The following is a 19,805-nucleotide window of genomic DNA, read 5'->3' on the forward strand; positions in this document are numbered from 1 at the left end:
AAAGTGGTCATGCATGCAGTACGAAAAAAATTAATTTCTCTGTTATTCTTCGACCAATCTTAATAAATTAGGTATCATTGGAATCGTGAAAAAATTTGCTAACTTTTTTGTCTCTTGTAAATTTTCTATAGAATGGACGGTTTTCGAGATATTCGCCATCAAAAATTTAAAATGGCCGCCATTTTGAAAAATTTCAACGAAAATTTTTTTTTTATTTTTTATAGTTGAGTCTTTATAGCATAAATATTCATGCCAAATTTCAGATCAATACAACATTTCGTTCTTGAGATAAAAATTTTTAAGTGAAAAAAACAAAATGGCAGCTATAAGGATAACCGCTGAGTTTTGGACACTTCAAATATGACATTTATAGTCTCCTAGCATCCAGGTACAATACCCTAAAATTCTCGACACTACTTCTGAAACACCCTGTATAATATTTCCTGCGCTCAGGTAATTAAACCTCTGCAGGAATTTTTTCTTCTCATATTCACTAAATTATATGTTCTGCAAATGATTATACAGTATTAAACCAGTTTGTATTTACACTACTGTAGTGTGAACTATTTTTGGAAGAATAAATTATTTTGATTTCATTTGTTATTCTAACGTAAAATCTAAAACAACATTCGATTGACAGCGGAATGCTTATTGGACTTGAATACTTTTGTAAGACCAAAATCTTATTATACTCAATACTGCAGGCTTTTGAACAAGCTAATACAATACATGAGGGAGAGTCTCTCATGATTTATTAGATGAGTACCTATCTCTTACGACAAGATTTCATTTTTAATCGATAATTGAAATAAATTAATATCAAGTGCTTACATAGCTACTCATAATTCTGATTACTGCTGACAATAGAAAGAATAAGAATAAATAGACTACAATAATATTATATTATGATAATAGACAGACTGTATGTACAACAAATTAGTTTTGGATCACCATCCAAAGAAAATCTACAGTTTTGAAAGGCATTAAGGAGTTTTATTTCTTGTAAATCTTCAAGTATTCACATTTCAAAAAGTTGCAATACAATTCCACTAATGACTTGTTCCAAGACCAAGATGGACCTCAATTTATTAGAACTATGAGTATGATATATATTACACATTTCAAAGTAAACCCGATTCTATCGGGGAACTTTTTACTTAATCACATCTTTAATGTGATTGATCATTCATTTGCAATGAAAATTCATATTTTGTTGAAAATTATATCGGAGAAGAAAATCAGTTTTGTTACAACATAATGAGACTCTGTAAATAAAAAATCAATTGAACGTTGAATTTTAACGGCAATTCTAATTTATTCATGTACCCTTTCCTTAGCTCATAATCGTCTTTCACTTTTTGTAACACCTGATTCAGTTAACACTTTAGTTAACAATATCCTTATCATTACTGATTTAAAAATGCCCTCTCATTAATTTCCGAATTAGGCAATTGCATTGTGCGCATCTGATGGGCAGGCGTACCTCCTACAGCACGAGTCCCCCCACTGCTTCGAAATAGATGGGTATTCTAAGGCCTCGACTGCAACATTCTATGCATCCTGCCCAGTGCCCACATGGTACTGCCATTCTGGTTGCCTTGTTTGTTAAGCAATAACTGCATTGCGGATAAGGAGCTATGTGTTCGGAAGTAGCCTCCCAGTCCTCCTCCAAATCCCTCTCCAACTCCCGCAATTGCCGCTCAACAAAATCTTGCGGTGGACAAGAATGAATGGAATTTATATCCAGGCGAATCTTCTCCAGCCTATAATTTTCCAGATTTGGGCCTGCATATAGTTCTGGAAATTAGAAAAAATGTGATTTTTCATTTAGTTTATATCCTATCAAATCGAAAAAGATTAAGGTACACCAATTTCTAAATTTCTACACGTTTCAAGGTCCCCTGAGTATTGGTTTGTGTATGTGTGAGTGTGTGTATGTTTGTAAGAGGGGTCATACGGGGTGAATTGTGATGAAGCACAACACGAAGCGGGGAGCGGCCGCTTCATACCTCAGTGTGCACACGTAAACACGTATTGTAAACACGTTCACATCAAATCAGAATCAGCTGACTTGAAGGCTATTTTACAGCCCTAGGGCCGTAAAAATTTTACCGGCCTGGTCAGAAAACAATCACTTTCGGCCTCCATATGACGCAAGAAAACCAGCTCATTACATCCAAGTGGGGCGAAAAATTATTTTTTAATTTTAGTGAAAACACTAAAGGTGTTTTCAATAATTTCCGATAGTTGATTGAAGCAGTTGAAGAATGTATAAAACAATAACTGAACTTGTGAGAGGTAGAATCGTGTACATTTCAAGTCTGATTGAAAGCTTTCAATTTGAAATAATTCTCTATTCAGTAGTGATAGTTGTGATTCAAGTTATGCCGGTATAAAGGTAAAGAGGAAAATATACCTCTTCATGATCCAATTATACGTTTCCATGAATTACACTCAGTATTCTAGTGCCTGCTTCATTATATATACTTTTATGATGATATAAAGATTAAGAAAATATGAAAGCATTCATTTTACCTTCGACTGCAATGTTCTCAACCAGCTGCTGTGGAGGAGAGGCTGGCTGCTGCAACGCCACATTGACGTCTGGAACATTGGATTACCAATTTACAAAAAAGCTTTACAAAAAATAAATATAAGTATATCCTACTACACTTAATCTAAGATACATACATAAAAATTAATAATTAACATCTGATGTCAATTTATTTAATTAGAAATAACGAAATTATATCCTTTTTACTTTCCTTGCCCTATTACCATATTAACATTCTCACCTACAATTGAAAATAAGCTTGAAATTCGAGAAAATGCGATTATCTAATTGCAAACTGTTGGCAACTGTTGATTCTATTAAATCATTCACTATGAAGAGATAGGAGACCTCGTATGTCTCAAGCGTTATTGTCCTGTCACCAGCTGGCTCAGATCTTTGTTTATAAGTAGACTTGAGGTGCGCGTGCACTCTAGCGTCAGGTGATCAATTTTCAAAACGGCAAGGAAAGTTGTGTGAGTGCGCCACACCAGATTTTTCATGATATTATAAATAACAGTTATTAAATGAAGATTCAATTCATGCTCACATGCATGAGTACAGTGGGTGAGGCAAAAACACCGGCAGAAGGAAGATTCCGTGTGCGCCAGTGCGAGTCGTAAAATCAACTTAATCATAGTAATATATAAACTTGAATTTAGCGTAGTTGAAACTGTAATTGAAAGCATCGTTTTACCTTGAACCGGCCGCTGTTGCCTTGCATAGGGCTGCTGGCGTCTTCGTTGCCGTCTGGCATTGGCTGCCGCTAATCGCCGTCTAGGGGGGGCAACCTCCATCGCCACCTCTTCTGCGGCTACCGGCAACATCCAATCGATGTCAACGGCTATGTCGTCCGCTCTTGGCGTCTATTCAAAACTATAATATTATCTGCACAGTGGCCCACTTTCATGAGAAACTGAATGACCGTGATTCGGCCAGCTGTGAGACGTGACATGGCCGATCTAATGTCCTCTGTGACATTGTCGCTATGTCTCCTTCTCCTAATTTCTTGAGGATCCTCAGCTCGGTTGATCCTCTGAAGATTGCAGAAGGCCGTATGCTCTACTGTTCGTAGCTTTCCTGGAATAGATAATTAATACTACAATCCCATACTATTAAACGAGCAATAATTATGCACTTATTCACCTACTGTTATCCGTTTCTTATTTAGTAATTTGAATTGCACATATTGTAATTTATAATGTCTACTGTCTATTGAATAATACTGCTTGCTCAAACTGTCACCAAAACTCAGACGCATAGTCATATTGGGGGAATTCCACTCAATCAATTTTGCTCTTTTATACTATTCTATAAGTACTATGTAAATTTTATTTTGTTACGAATTTTTTATGCTTTTGTAAATACAAACAATGCTTTTGTAGTTGAAACATGGATTGCATATATCAAATGTTCATTGTGCGTGAATCACTTAGTCATAGAACACGATGCACATGAGAAAAGCGAGTAGTAAGTAAAATTCAAATGTATTCAATGTTCTTGATTGTTTAAAATGAACCGCTGTGCTTCGTTACTCACTTATGAAATTCCATACGTCGAGGTTAATGCCGAAAGCTTCCAGTAATCTGGAGTGGAAACTCTCAAGATGATTATTCGTTCTCCTTGGAGCCTCGAACGTTGAGAGGGTTTCCACCCCCACTACTCCAACCCAGAACCGCCTTATGTAGTCAACAAGGTTCCTCAATCGCTGATCGAGGTTTCCCTCCAGTATGTAATTGTTGACGGCATCAAGGCCTTCAACAACTCCATATCGTATGGAGTCCATAGGGAGGTACTCGTCGATCATGGGGGGGCCCTGGGTGTGGTGGTAGATGTGGAATCGCCATCAGCATCTTCACCACCCTTTTTGTTTCATCATCCTCAGCACGAATAATAGCTAAGAGGCCTTGTGCCACTGCATGTTTCCATATATTCTGAAAAATTATTCTGAATATTACCTAAGATTTAGAGAGTCATTCCAATCTAAGCTAGCATGCAAGAGAAAGAATATTAAGAATTACTATTCACTCAGGAATAAAATTCACCCAAGCCATATCAATAGCAATTGATTTTCCCAGTTACTCTTTTACAAAACTGATTTCTTAAATGTGTGCTTCATTTTTTGTTTCTTGAATTCACCACAACTTCCATCCATTTCAAATAATGTGTCCAATATCCAGTAATATCACTTCGAGGTGCGGCCACACTGAAAGCTATCTGCGATCACAGTAACACAGTACCGCATCACAGTAACAGTTGGTGGTGATAACACAGTCATTGAATAATATCAAACAACAATAAATATCATAAACGTCACGTCGTCGTCGGATCATACAACAAGTAGGCCTACCACAGTAATTGTCATGTTATTGTTAGGCCTGTCTCAATAGCCATTGAAGGTGCAAGGACCTATAGTAACTGGTAATTTACCAAGATAATTTACATATACCTACATCGTTAGTAGCTACGACACTTTAGAAACACTTACTTGGCGAAAGTGGAACCAGCATCCCTGGTGCCTTGCCTCCGGGAACACCTCCCTGACTGCGTTGACTAGAGCCATTTCAAAATCTGTTGTCACAGTGGCAATATGCCACTGTAGGAATCTCTCTCTCAAGAGCGCCAGCACACTCCGGTAAGTTGCTTCAGTTTTTCTTAACATAAAGAAAAATGCTACTGGTACAGCCTAAAACACGCATAAGCCTGTCACTAATATTGTTTCAACAATATTAAAATCTGAGTCTATTCTAAATCTAAGAATTAGACAATGTGAAAACAACTGTTAACCTTTAAAATGAATAATGCCATTAAAAACAAAGATTAAATCTACTTAAAAAATACACCAATTATTTTTTGAGAAATATTTAAGTCTTTGCTGCCTAAAGATCTATTTTAGCGTCGAGGCATGTTGACTCCAGCTGCAGAATCAGTTAAAAATGAATATTAACATCGTATTAATCTCAATTAATAATTTTTTTTCATTAGGTTGAATACATGATAATTATCAGATTATGAATTGTGTTTGCATCATATCCTGCATGATATCACGATTTTTATAATGGGACAGAGTCAACCCAAGTTTAAACTAAAAGTGACCTTCGTTTTATTTAACTACCTATAGTAACAGAACCCTAACCAGTTCAACTATGGATATTACAGATATACCAATTGAAGTACCTATATCATAGAAAGGCCAAAGTAATATGTTCTTAGATCTCAGCGATATCATGTCTTTTAGAAACTAGTTTTCCAATGCCACCCTGTCAAAGTCACCCCGGTCGATGGTATTTAAAAGTATTTATTCTTAAAAAAAAACTGATATAAACTTACAATATCCATGTGGAGAACATGAATTGAAAAGAATTGCTGTATTCTTTCTGGTCGTCTGGGAACGATTTTAAATGTGGCATCCATCAGGAGGTGGGAGGCCTCTGCTGGATGCCGCCTGAGGTGATCCAGGATTCTCTTGCTGACAAAACCATCAGCAACTACCTCCCCATCCGCACCCTTTATCGCCTCATTTATAAAGAACTCCGTCCCCATCTCTGTGGACCGCAAAGCCTCACGGCCCACTCGACTTAGTTCTTCCCTCATGTCTTCAAGGGTGATGCGCGGCTGAGTAGCCACTCTTATTCTATTCATTGCCCTCCTGGCATTAATTGTTGAAATGGAGTAGGAAGCTTCAGGATCTCTGAAAAAAGTATTCATTTCATTATTTATATACTGTACGGTAAACTAGGGTACAGAACATAACACAAAACAGTCAGTGTGTTTACTTCCAAAGAGCGATTTCTAGTTAACGATTTTGGGGGATAGCAGTCCAGTGAGCGATCCATTGTTCAGAATAACAGTAAGGATAGGCAGACGCTATGAATGTGAGGACTCGGGTGTCATTAATCATTAGGGACAGTGACGGAGGAAGGCCTCAAGCGCCAAAAATGGATAGTGTCAAGTTCCTTTAGAAGGATCTGGCTGGTGATTGTGGATAGGGCTGTTGAAAGTGCAATAAATCGGTGCCCCTTCATCAAGGCGCATCGTTGCCCTTGCCATGCACTTCCTTTTCAACTTTTCTGCACACTTCAACATTCTATAACAGAGAGTAATGACCACACTGAAATAATAAGTATTAGAGAGAGAAACAAGAGGCTTCAATGTAGTATAACTATTTATAATGATAACCGGGAAATCGTTATAATCGATTTGAAACAATTCTGTGAGTGTGAAATTGATGCTATTATATAGATTTACTATCTACTACACTCAACATTCACAATAAATTGGTGATTTAAGATAATTCTGGCAGCCGTCGCTGAGCGCCAAGTTTAACATGGGGTGAAAAACTTGTCAATCGACAAGCTTCATAGTAGTAGGGCTTCTGAAAAATGGCTATATTCATATCACGCAGTTTTTGAGAGGCTTTCATTTGATGTGAATATCAACTCAATATGATAAGTGGTGACTTTTCACTTGCTAAAAAATAACTTTAATTTTCATAAGAGAATCGTCAATTTGGTGAAAACGATTAAGCTATGATGATTACAAAGTTGTTTTTTATTAATGGATACTGAAATCGAAAATTGCTCAACATTTCCAACGTCTCCTTTGTGATTCAAAAGTTTGAAACACGAATATTTTATTTCTGGACATTGTTAAAAAAGAAAGTTTATAAATGCCTGCAAAAACTGCATTTAGCAGGCCTGCATATAGTTCCGGCGTTCTCCGAGGGAGGGTAGCACTGCTGAGAAGAGAGAGAGAGTTTGAAAGGAGGGATATCACCTTCCTTTTCTATTCAGAAGGGCAGATAGCAGGATAACAAGTTTGAATTTCTATACCTTCCACCAAAAATAGACCGATGAGTAGAAAATACCTACTGAGAGAGAGAGAGAGTTAGTGAGTGTGTGAGCGAGGGGGTAGAAAACCACTATTGTTCATTCACAACACTTTATAAACTGGTTGAGAAATTTCGTCTTTCAAGGGACTTCGACTGTGTTCTGTCTTTTGCCTTGTTGACTACGAATAGGAAATCATTTTTCACGAAAAATAGCAATTTTCAAGATGAAAATAGGAATTCATTTTTTAAATATTTTTTCACGAACACTCTGAAGACTAGACAGACAGTCATTCAGACAAAAGAAAGACATTTCAACAATCAATTTGTTAGGGTCATCTGCAGACATGTGTGGAGGGTTGATGGTCTTGTATTTCCACTTCCATGCACTCACTCCTTCCCAAACGCTCTCTCTCATAGCGCTCTCATTTCACACTCAGAAAACTGTACTGTTTTCAGCTTTACACTGGTTATTACCTCAAATCACCTCGCACTCTTTCGCAGTGGTAGTAGAAACCCTGCCCGTCTCCGTAGACGATGGTGCCTGCTCTTCTGCCCGGATATGCGGTAGAGGGCACTGGCGGCTGGTCATCCACAGCAAATACCAGATCAGCCATTCCTGAATCATACATTTTTCATATTTACTTTTCCCTATAATAGGGTTGATCAATTTTTCTACTCACATTCTCATTAAAAATGAAAATCATGTTCGCTAACTTGATCTTCAACAATATGGAAATAGAATTAATCAACAAAATATTACATCTCAATTATAGAAATTATATAATCTTATTTAATAAATATATCATAATTGAAATATTTTTTTTTACAAATAAAATATGCTTTATTTTTAACAAGAATGAACAGTTATCTATAGAGGGCAGTGGCAAGGCGGAGAATCGGCAGCACTATTTTCCTATCCTTCTCCACTGGCATTATAACGTGAATAGAAATTTAAAAAATAATAATTTTTTCCAACTTTATGCTTCGACCTATTACGTCATTCCTATAGGCCTATTACGTCATTCCAAGTGAATCACTTGAAAATTACATAAGTCGAAACATGAAGAGAACATAAATTTGAAAAAGGGTATAATGTGATTATTAATTTTTCATAAAAATACAAGTGGCCCTCAAAAAAGAAACGTAGTAATCTTGTGTAGCAGTAAATATCAATGAAAACTTGAAAGTGAACTATTGATTGATTATAAGTCATAGAATCAACAGTTGAATTTTGAACAGAATATCGTCCAGTAAACATTTTCACAAGACCAAAATTGATATCATCCTTTCAATTTAAATTTTCGAACAAATCTTTATATTAAGCAGTCCAATTTATGATACACAACTACACTTCAAAAGACAGTACAAACTGCACGAGTTGCAGAATAGGAATTCAATATTTTGCATTTGACTAAGTACCGGTATTTACAAATGCATTATGAAAATTATAAAAGTAGACTCTGTTTAATTTAAAAATTCATTCCAGCTTTCAGCTTTATGTATTTAATGTAATGAGCCTAATATAAATTTCTTACATACTGGAACACGGTGGGTACCCACTCGGACGACAAACCACTCGTAATCTTAAAATCTTTAAATTCGTATTTGCGCGCCTTTTTTGGAGAACGAAGCTTGGAACAAGGGATTCATAGAGCTACATATTTTGAAAGCAAATTATTCCACCTGGAGCGCTGAGAGCTGCCTACGTCATGGATTAGCTATATATAGTTTCTTTACAATGTCAACAGAGTGGTAAATGGTTTGTTTACAAAGTCGTCCGAGCGCTCCGTCGTCCGAGTGGCTGTCTCCCGGCTAGAACCATCAGGTGATCAGCTGTTCAAAAGCGTACACTTCAACCCGTGTTTACATTGAAAACCCTATGTTGAATGGAATTTTTCGTGAATAAACGTTAATAATTCAACTGATATCACTTTTTTGGAATAATGACTTATTTTATTTTTCCAATTCAAATTTTAACCTACATCATAAATTTCAAGGGTAGTAATCATTGAATTATATTAATATTTTTAGTTATTGGTTAACCAATTTGTAGGTTACATGTTTCAAGATAGCTTATTCAAATTCAAACTTACTTATTTTACAAAAGTATTAAGTTTAGCCAAGTCATGGTTTATAAATAAGAATTATCATGTTATTGATCAACAATAAATTATAAAAACATTGTTGATAATCTAAATTAGTTTCTTTTTAAACGAATTTAAGTACGATGTATTTACGGGTGCGCTCAACGCTATTCTGGAGTTTAAGACTAAATTAATTATTTTTTCAAAACTTTCAAGTAAAAAAGTGTTGATTTTGAATCGTGTAGGATAAATATTACATTTATATATTATCAAAGCTTTTTTAGACTTGAGGATTCATAGCTTGCATACATTTAATAGAGAATGAGTTACAATTTATAAAATAGCGTACCCTGGTAGGTCTACAAAATTAACTGTATAGTTTAACACCGTAATTTTTTTATTGACATTATGACATTTACAATCATGAATAATATTTCAATTTAACTACTGTATATACCTATACTTTCTTCAAAGTTTAGAATCATTAAAACTGCTAGTAGTGTTTTGAATTACGGTATGTGTTTCCTCTGATCCCACAACCGTGGCTAATTAATAAAGCAGAAGTTATTTAAGATCGTGCTGTAATTCGAATAGCAGAGCTTCAAAACTGAATGAAGTATAAACATATCAGTTTTTTGACATTATATTTTATATTAATATATATTAGGTAGAAGCACAGAGGAAAGAAACACTACTTATGCTTATTCCGTGGTAGAAGTAAAATGACACTCATTCTTTTACCCATTAATCTATTTACTCACCCGGATAAGTAAGAAAGTCGTGTTTCAGTTGATTCGTTGTTGATTATCCATATTTTTTACCAATGCAATATTATTACAAAGTATATTGTATTTTGATAACTTTAAACTGAAAAAACACATTCTTTTGATGTAACGACGACCGTTTAGTGCTGGTGTGTTGTACATTCTCAAGCCGAACAGAAGCTCGAAACGGTAGTCGCCACACCAAAAGAATATGAGTGTTTTTTCACTTTAAAGCTGTTATCAAAATGAAATATAGTTAATGTTCAACCTTCTAGAGGCGCACTAAGACACTACCTCCGTAAACACAGAGGTGTACTGACTGAGACCGTAATTGAAAAAATCTGGTGTGGTACACTCACACAACTTTCCTTGCTCATTGAACTATAAGCCTCATTCTTAAAGGAGAATGATTTAGGGGAATAACATAATGACAATTGGCGGCAACATAATATTTGAAACTACGATCAGACTTCTGTATATGTGCATAATTGTTTTCAAAGTACTTTTTCCTTTGTGTAAATTGTGAAATTCGATATTTTTTAAAAGTCATCAAAACAGCTGTTTTACAGATGAAATATCTCGACTATGTGTTCTTTTTATGAACTGCTCTACCTACCTACCTTATGCACGAGAAGGAGGCTACAAAGTCCATTTCTCAAGGATGGGGTGAACCATTACCTCCGTAAACAAAGCCGTAGTGCATTTGTGTGACGTCAGCACAGGTAGGGCTCCTACACCAATAAAAATTCGTTGATTTCAGATGATCTATATCAGCTAGAGTTTCTATTGGTGTAGGAGCCCTACCTTTGCTGACGTCACACGAACGCACTACGGCTTTGTTTACGGAGGTAGTGGGTGAACCCCACATTAGTTTTCCAGAAATGAGACTCATTCCAGTTAATAGAGCAGATAAATGACTATACAGGGTATGAATTGAAAATAATCAGTCGAGTCATTTTTGAGAAAATAGTGGAAAACATGGTTTTTTAGTGATTATCCGCCATTTTTCTCAATAATATTACGGAGATCCTGAAATTTTCCCAGAAATAAGACTCATGTCAGTTGATAGGGCTTATAAATAGCTATCCATGGTATAAATTTGAAGAAAATCGTTAGAGCCGTTTTCGAGAAAACCGTGAAAAACATGGTTTTTTAGTGATTATTCACCATTTTTCTCAATAACATTACGGAGCTCCTGGAATTTTCCCAGAAATGAGACTCATGTCAGTTGATTGGGTTTATAAATAGCTATCCATGGTATAAATTTGAAGAAAATCGTTAGAGCCGTTTTTGAGAAAACCGTAAAAAACATGGTTTTTTAGTGATTATCCGCCATTTTTTCCGCCATCTTGAATTGAATTTTATTGAATAATTTCTTATTGTCGGATCCTCATGGTATAAGGACCTTAAGTTTAAAATTTCAAGTCAATCGGTTAATTAGGAATGGAGTTATCGTGTTCACAGACATACACATACACACACACACACACACATACACACATACACACACACAGACCAACACCCAAAAATCATGTTTTTGGACTCAGGGGTCCTTGAAACGTATGGAAAACTTGAATTGGGGTACCTTAATTTTTTTTGGAAAGCAATACTTTCCTTACCTATGGTAATAGGGCAAGGAAAGTAAAAAAATTCAAAGATGGCCAATACGGTATGCGCTTTTTCAAGAATTGACAGAAAAATGTTGAATACAAGTTCAGTTAAAGGGTCTAGAAATTCAAAATAGCTAAACCTTATTGACTTCTATATCGCTCAGAATAGGCGATTTTTTTGCTCTTACCAGCGTTTTCTTAGCTTTTTAAAAATTCAAGAGAGAATTCTTTCGTTTGGTACAAAATTTCAGGTAACTTGAGGTGTATTAGTTATGTAGGCTATTGCAGGGCCTAGAAGGTGTGCTAGATATTGGCGTTTCCAGTGTTTATCTGTGTTTTATCAGCATTTTTAAAACCTAATGAGCAGAAAATGTTCAAATTTTATACAATTTTTTAGCATAATATGAAATAACAGTTCAAGGAATGAAATGACAAATTTATAGCAACACTGAATTGGATTATTAATTGCGCTATAATGATACCTCTGCCATTTAGCATATAATCTTAACTCAGCTGGGGGACTCTAGCCTTTGAATGTTAGAAGAGACCATCATAAATATTAATATAATTTGTGCAAGAGCGCGCTTAATTATGCATAACCAAGCTTGCAGACGAGAAACGTACAATATCTGAAAAGAGCAAGAGGAACACTCACACTGTAAGCATGCACTTGGTTGCGTTCAGTGTGAACGTGTTTCAATAGCATTTTTCAAATTTTGTTTTTCGGGTCATGCATGATTCGACGAAAATTTGCACATACCCATTCAATGTGATCATACCCTTATTCTCATGTTTCAGGATATTATTCATATTATTACTTTTGTGACCAAGAATAAATCTTTCAAGTAGTATCCTACCAGAGCGTCAATAAACATAGCATTGGTTCATTAGCACTATTGAAGAATATGTACATAGATTTTTCATGATACAACATGGTCTTACATATTATGATATAAATACAAGAATTCTGATATCTCACTCTACAACAAATTATTATTTACTCTGTATCGATCAGCCATAACCCATAAAGAACACTACTTACCGGTACTTACTTCCGATGAGTAAGATGTATTCCTCACGGTCTTGGAATGGGGAATCGTCAAATTTCAAATTGTGTCAAATTCTGTTAAGAGTAGAAACAGATTAGATAAAAATGATATGTAAGTTACTGGATCAGGCTGAATATTAAAATCCTTCACTGAGTAAGCTAGCAGTATAATCATTGATCACATATTTTCGTTTATAATAATATTGTTAGAAATACCTTACTGTATGTTCTGTTTTAATACTAAAGATAACCAACACTGCAAAAGTTTTCTATTTCAAGCCATTCTTTTTATGATTTGAGAAGAATTCTTATTCCAATAGTGACTTATATAATAAAATGAGTGATAGACTACCTATTTACCTTTTCAAAAAAATTATGTTTTATCTAAAAATTCCTCAAATCTAATAAAGCTATAAATATTAGCATACTACAAAAGCTGTGATTGTAATTCCTCTCGTAGAAATTGAGCAATACTGTAATCAAAATTGAAAAAAACAATAGGTAGACCTAATTCAAAGCTCAAGCAACTCAACTTTACACTATATTTTTTGACAATAATTGAAATACGTGTTGAATTTGAAAAAGCTAATTTAAAACAAGGCTAACCTACAAATTGGTTAACCAATAACTAAGAATATTAAGAGAACTCAATGATTACTACCCTTGAAATTCATGATGAAGGACAAAAAATGTATTGGTAAAATAAAATAAGAACCTTTTTTTCGAAAAAGTAGTTATCAGTTGAATTATTAGCGTTTATTCATGAAAAATTCCACTCGACATAGGGAATTCAATGTAAACACGGGTTGAAGTGTACGCTTTTGAACAGATGATCGGCTGTATGTTCTGGCCATGTAGATCTTTAGTAGGCACTGTCTATACTAACTGGAACGCTACAATGCTAAGCTACAGCCAAAAGTGTGTAAGGCGGAGTGAGTGAGACAGGCCTACCGTGTTGGATTCCCTTCTCTCTCGTACTCATACATTAAAGCAGGTTGTTGCAGCTCTTGAGTACGATTATTCATTTTTAAAGTTGAAAAACGGATTTGAATGAGTATTAGGGCTATCAGTATTAGATCACAACCTTTTCTCTTAAATATTGTGATGTATTTGTCGTAAAATGCGTAGAATTGAATAAAAATACGACCGAGAAATGGTGATGTATTGTGTTGCATTTGGATGCAAGAATGGGCATGTTAAAGGAAATAAAATAGGCTACCATTTCACAGTTAAGTCAAACATTTTTAGTCTATTGATTAATTTGAAGAAACCTTTTTGTTTTACAGACATTTCCAATATATTTTTCTTGTTACTTACTTACTTACTTGTTACTTGTTGTAGTCTTCTCCATGGTCGTTGACCTGGGAATCGTCAAATTTCTTCCCAATCAATGGGGATTCACGGTCGGTGATGCCGGTATGCATGGTCGTCTATGAACTCTGCCAATGCATAGTAGGGTCTCATGATCAAGTAGTTCTTCAGACTTCTAGTAAAGGCACCGTAGTCCTGAATTGCCTTAAGCTCCTTGGGCAGAAGGTTGAAGAGTCGGGCCCCAGAGTAGGCCGGCGACCTGCTGAATTTTGTAAGCCGGTGCTGCTGGAGTTCAATGTCAGCTCCATTTCTTGTGTTGTGGGCATGTCTATTTCCCCTCAATTCTGGGCTACTCCTCACAGCCAGGGTTGTTACTTCGTATATGTAGAGTGCGACAACTGTGAATATGTTATGCTGGATGAAGAGCGCCTTGCAGTGGTCCATCATATCTCTTCTTAGGATAGTTCTCAGGGCCCTTTTCTGCAATCGCAGAACTCTATCAATATTCGTCTGGGCTGCAGACCCCCAAGCCACAATGCCGTACTTTAAATGAGACGCAAATAGAGAATGGTAAGCCATGAATGCAGTTTTCTCCTCTGTGATATTTCGGATCCTTCGGATTACAAAGATGGCAGATGACAGTTTTTTGCAAAGCAGTTCAATGTGGTGCTGCCAGTTGAGGTGACCATTGATCAGTATGCCCAGGAATTTAGTATTTGTCTGTGCTGGTATGCCTATGTTTGTTTGGTCCTCAATGTTTCTATTTTTTTGGGGTGAAGCGAATGTGAACTGTTTTATCCTTATTTATGGTTAGATTCAGTTTTTTGCATATTTCGTTTGCTTTGTTGAGTGTTGTGTCCACCACGTCTTCGGTGTGTTCATGCTTTTTATATGGTATTAAGATAGTGGTGTCGTCTGCAAAGAGAATACAGTTCTTCCTATGGTCGATTTCTGTGGGGAAGTCATTTATATAGATCAGAAATAGTAGTGGCCCCAGTATTGACCCCTGAGGAACACCTTTATAGACCGTCCTTAGAGAGGATCTGTTGCTTATTATGCTGTTTTTCTTCTGATGGTTGATTTCAACATATTGCTTTCTATTCAGGAGATAGTCTTCCAGCCATTGTAGGGCTCTCCCTTTGATGTTCAATATCTTGAGCTTTCGTTTCAGCAGGCCAAGGTCAATGGTGTCAAATGCCTTCTGGAGGTCAATCAGAAGACCTGAAACAGTTTTACCCTCCTCCCAGTGTTTGCTGATGTTGTTACATAGTTCGGAGATCGCTGTAACTGTTCCAAGGCCCCTCCTGAATCCATGTTGGTGTGCTGAAAGTAGGCTGTTGTTCTCAAGGTATGCAATAAGTTGGTCATATACAGCTCTTTCAATCAACTTTGATGTGATAGGCAAGTTAGCTATGGGCCGATAGTTCTTTGCATTCAACCTGTCACCTCCTTTGAATTTGGGGAAAATTTTTGAGATTTTCATGCTCTGTGGAAAAACAGCCTGGGAAATTGATGCATTTACTATGTCAAGGAGTGGCAGCTTTAGTTCATGCTCACAATGTCGAATTATCTTGCCAGTGATATCGTCGTGTCCTGATGAGTTATTAGGTTTGAGATTTCTAAGGAGTTGCTCTAACTTGGCCATTGGAATGGTTTCGAATTTCTTGAGCTCCTGTTTATTATTTGCCAGGTGGATATGGTCAGAGGTATTTTCAGAAGCAGTCTCAGAGGGTGGCTGCGTGAAGGCAGAATTGAGGAGGTTGCTAACATGATATGGATCAACTATCATTTTGTTAGTTTTCTTGAGTCTTAAGTTGTCCATTTTTCCCAACCCGCTTCTGTTTCTTTCCTCATTTATTATCCTCCAGAGTACTCTGGTTCTGTTATCAGCTAGTTGGATTTTTTTGTTAATGTAAGATTTTTTCTTTCTTTGGATGTCCTGTTCATAGATTTTCTTAAGTTTTATAAAGTTCTGCTTATCCTCTGGTGATCCTGTAGTAATGAACTTATTATTGGCCTGATGTACTTGATCCTTTAGAGCAATGGTATTGTTGTCCCAGAACACGTTCTTAGTTGATGTAATTTTCTTTGGTTCTCTGGGCATTGCTTCATCTATGTTGAGGCGCAGGATCTTTACAAAGTTTGATTATTTATCCTCTATCAAGTCCTGGTTTATAACCTGTTCCCAGTCAGTCTGACTGAGTCTGTATTTTAGTTTGTGTAGGTTATTTTTTGAGTAGTTTCTGGCAAATTTGAACATTACTCTCCTGGGTTCTGTTTTATGCTGAATCTGGCAGAGAATTGAATTGTGGTCGGATATCTGGTTTTGGTAAACAGTGACTTTGATGTAATCAGGTGGCAGGCTGTGGTAACATTCGTCAAGGCTTGTGGCTGAAGTAGGTGTTATTCGAGTTGCGGGCAGTTTGTGAATGAAACATCCATGCTGATTCAGTGTGTTTTTCAGCTCTTTATAGCTTTTTCCATCAGTTTTCAGGGTATCTATGTTGGTATCTCCCAGTATTACTATTTCGAAATTTTTTGAGGAGTATTGGTGCAGCAGGTTTCCCATTTTCTCCAGATAGTCCTTAAGCGTTCCAGGATCAGGTGATCTGTAGGTGCCTACCACTATAAGGTTGGTTTTCTTCAGTTGAATTTTCAGAAGTATTGTCTCAAATGTCCGTTCAGAAGGCTGGAGTGATTCTTCAGGTATGATTTCATCTATTTTTAGGTTTGTATTATCCTGTTTGTACATGGCTATACCTCCCCACATGAGGTGTGAGCGGCAGAAGTTTGTTGACAAAGTGTAGCCTGGAATGTGTGTACTAAGGAGCTCCTTCTTTCGCAGGCCATGCTCAGAGAGGATGACCAGGTCGGGAGAATACAGGTGAAGTTCAATCTGCAGTCTATCAAGTCTCTGTTGTAGTCCTCTTTGGATATTTAGGTGGTAGATCTTGAGTTTCAGGTCCTTTGTTTTGCTATTCTGTCCTTCCCTTCTGGATCTCATGTGGTCTGTATTTTCATTTGGTTGTACTGTATTGTTGTGTGTTTCGGCAAAGCTATTTGAATTCTGTCTGGGATATTTTTGGATGTCTTTCTGTTGTTGCTACTCTGCAGAATGGACTCCCGTGGTAATGTTTGTAGCTTGTTCTTCCTTCCTCAAAGGCCTTTTAGTCTCTTCCGGGTTAATGTGGACTCTCGTGACAATATTCGCGCTCTCAATTTCGGGATCATCAGCATCTCTGCCTTCGTTCTTCCCCAGCTGCAGGGCGTTGCATATAGCAGCTACCAGGATGTTTTTACCGTCATTGTTAAGGTGTGTGCCATCCCAATCTAGGTGCTGCCTATATTGATCAGTTTATTTGACCAAAAATAAAACAAATTTGGTTATATTCCTAGTATACGGTGATAGTTAATTCTATGCTAATTGAAAATTTAGGCCTACCTTATAGCATCTAAAATAAAGAAACATAGTTGAAGAACAAATTAATCCTTATTCAAAAAAGAATAGATACAAATGATTAATAATTCTGTGTTATCATCATGAGATGACATAATTTATTTTAGGTATGGTACCCTACCTACTTTTATTTGAAAAATATGATATTGCTATCAGCTGAATTGTGATTAATTTTTGAAACCTTCCTGTTTCAAATAAATAATAGTTCAATTTACAATAATTATAATAATTATTTAGCATATTTTACTGTTTGCTTATCATATGGTCATAATTATAATACAATCAATATAAATATGTTTCTTCATAGATTTCTTTGCATCATTTCTGAAACTCCCACACTTACATTATTTGAAATGTTATCAGAATGCCTAATTTATTGCTATCATTACATATTCAATAATCCTGTATTATTGAATCAATCATCATGAGTCCACATAATTCATTCTATTTACCTACTTTTATTGTAAAAAATATGAGATTGTTATCAGCTGAATTGTAATTAATTTTTGAAACCTTTTAATTTCAAATTGTTCATTTTACTCTGGTAATTATGTAGCATATTTTACTTTTTGCTTATCATAGTCATATAATATAATAAAATGTTTCTTCATTATTTGCTTCATTTCTGAAACTCCCACTCTTACATGATTTGAAATTACACCAATGCACACCTACATAATTCTACATTCATAGCCTGCTGTAAGTAGGCCTATATTATTAAATTGAGATATTTCCTCAAACAATAAATCATAAATCTTTCCTGTGACAATAACAATAAATCTTATAATCCAAAAAATGGTATATCCTATCAAAATAAACATAAGACTGTGTTTAATAGTTTCAATTAAACACAGCCCTCCTTTGGACTGTGTACGAACAAAATTCGGGATTGGAATAATAAGGACTATTGTCATACATGACATCAGAACCTATTCAATTTTTGAAATTTTATTTTGTGAATTGGAAATCTGGTCGCGGATTTAATTATTAAATATAATTGATAAAGCAAGAAGATCTCCAAAGATGAAACGTGTGTTTTATCACGTTTCGTGAAGGCAATATTATGGGTTTTAGCTCCATGCTATGCAAACAAGTAGAGTGAGTTGACTTTTGGTCTGTGAATCAAGGCTGCATGTGTTTTTCACATAAATAGATTTTGGAATTTTTCTTTTGGGCCCCGTATACTTGAACCGTTTGTGAAGTGAGTTGTTGAGTTAAGGCATTGGTTACCTGAAGGATTCTGTCTTGAGAATTCAATTATAGGCTGGCACAGTCCGGGCAGTTTAAACCTACATAATTGTATTTTTCAGGATTTGAATCTTGTAGGGAAAGCTGGTGGTTTTGATTCATCAACTGGCAGAGTTTTTTTTATATTTTTTTATTTTAATTTCGGGAGTGTTTTTACTGAACCTTTGAAGAACAGGCCAAAGGATTTTGTTAAGGTAAAGTAAGATCCATAATTCTAAATAGTAATTTTAGTTTTTTATTGTTATTATTCTCATAAACTGAACGACCACAGATCAGCAAAGCAAGTAGCCCCTGAATTATTCATCTGATTATTATTATTTCATAATTTCTAATTTTTGTAATAAATAATCTATTGATTTGTTTTAAATATCAAAAACCTGTACGATCTTTTCTTGTTTATCATTTTCCCACATTTACATATTTGGTGGAGGCTCAAGGGTTATTTTAATCCAGCTTTATATTTGGACTTTCCCGGTAATCCTCACAGTGTGGTCGTTCATGTCTTTTGATATTATGAATTTGCGCATAAAAGAATTAAATCTTCAGCAAGCTCTCGATCTCGCAGAAAGATATTGGTTGTTTATCCCAGTTAACGCTGATTTAGATTTTGTTAGGTCCCATTTAAGAATTTTGAAGTTGAATTTGACAACTCCAGAAGATTATTGGCGAGAGCAGGAAAGGGCAATTCAGCACATTATTGATAATATAAAATTGTCCGAAGAGTTAACGACTAGGCCTACATATCCGAATCTTGCTTTTTTAGAACAAAATTACATACTAGTTTTCTATAGATAATGCTAAGACTAAACTTAAACATATTCAACACGAAAGTAAAGCAAATCAAACAACTTTTATTCCTGGTGACACAGTGGAAATTCAAACAGATAAAGTAATCTTAAAG

The 19,805-nt window shown here is 35.7% G+C and overlaps 4 protein-coding genes across 7 annotated transcripts in view; 1 reads left to right on the forward strand and 3 right to left on the reverse strand.

The window, feature by feature from the left end:
- The window catches only part of LOC111058998 (spermatogenesis-associated protein 17-like), a 263,715-nt gene that overhangs the window by 16,820 nt on the left and 227,090 nt on the right, over positions 1-19,805 (forward strand). The window lies entirely within an intron of this gene.
- Positions 1,442-3,399, reverse strand: LOC120353563. Its single transcript, XM_039437668.1, has 3 exons — positions 3,249-3,399; positions 2,536-2,604; positions 1,442-1,797 (listed from the first exon to the last, which is right to left on the reverse strand). The coding sequence occupies exons 1-3, from the start codon at positions 3,376-3,378 to the stop codon at positions 1,487-1,489; spliced, it is 510 nt and encodes a 169-aa protein (XP_039293602.1). The 5' UTR covers positions 3,379-3,399; the 3' UTR covers positions 1,442-1,486.
- On the reverse strand, positions 3,365-4,391 carry LOC120353566. Its single transcript, XM_039437678.1, has 2 exons — positions 4,091-4,391; positions 3,365-3,631 (listed from the first exon to the last, which is right to left on the reverse strand). The coding sequence occupies exons 1-2, from the start codon at positions 4,356-4,358 to the stop codon at positions 3,396-3,398; spliced, it is 504 nt and encodes a 167-aa protein (XP_039293612.1). The 5' UTR covers positions 4,359-4,391; the 3' UTR covers positions 3,365-3,395.
- On the reverse strand, positions 4,275-15,247 carry LOC120353561. 4 transcript variants are annotated; one of them, XM_039437644.1, is made up of 5 exons: positions 14,214-15,247; positions 7,857-7,998; positions 5,882-6,242; positions 5,040-5,237; positions 4,275-4,485 (listed from the first exon to the last, which is right to left on the reverse strand). In XM_039437644.1, the coding sequence occupies exons 2-5, from the start codon at positions 7,994-7,996 to the stop codon at positions 4,309-4,311; spliced, it is 876 nt and encodes a 291-aa protein (XP_039293578.1). In that variant the 5' UTR covers positions 7,997-7,998; positions 14,214-15,247; the 3' UTR covers positions 4,275-4,308. The 4 variants fall into 4 exon arrangements, with proteins under 4 accessions (XP_039293578.1, XP_039293570.1, XP_039293566.1 ...); XM_039437636.1 differs by lacking the exon at positions 14,214-15,247 and adding an exon at positions 12,883-12,963; XM_039437632.1 differs by lacking the exon at positions 14,214-15,247 and adding an exon at positions 8,918-9,196.

Source organism: Nilaparvata lugens, chromosome 1, assembly GCF_014356525.2.
Source record: "Nilaparvata lugens isolate BPH chromosome 1, ASM1435652v1, whole genome shotgun sequence".
Taxonomy (NCBI): domain Eukaryota; kingdom Metazoa; phylum Arthropoda; class Insecta; order Hemiptera; family Delphacidae; genus Nilaparvata; species Nilaparvata lugens.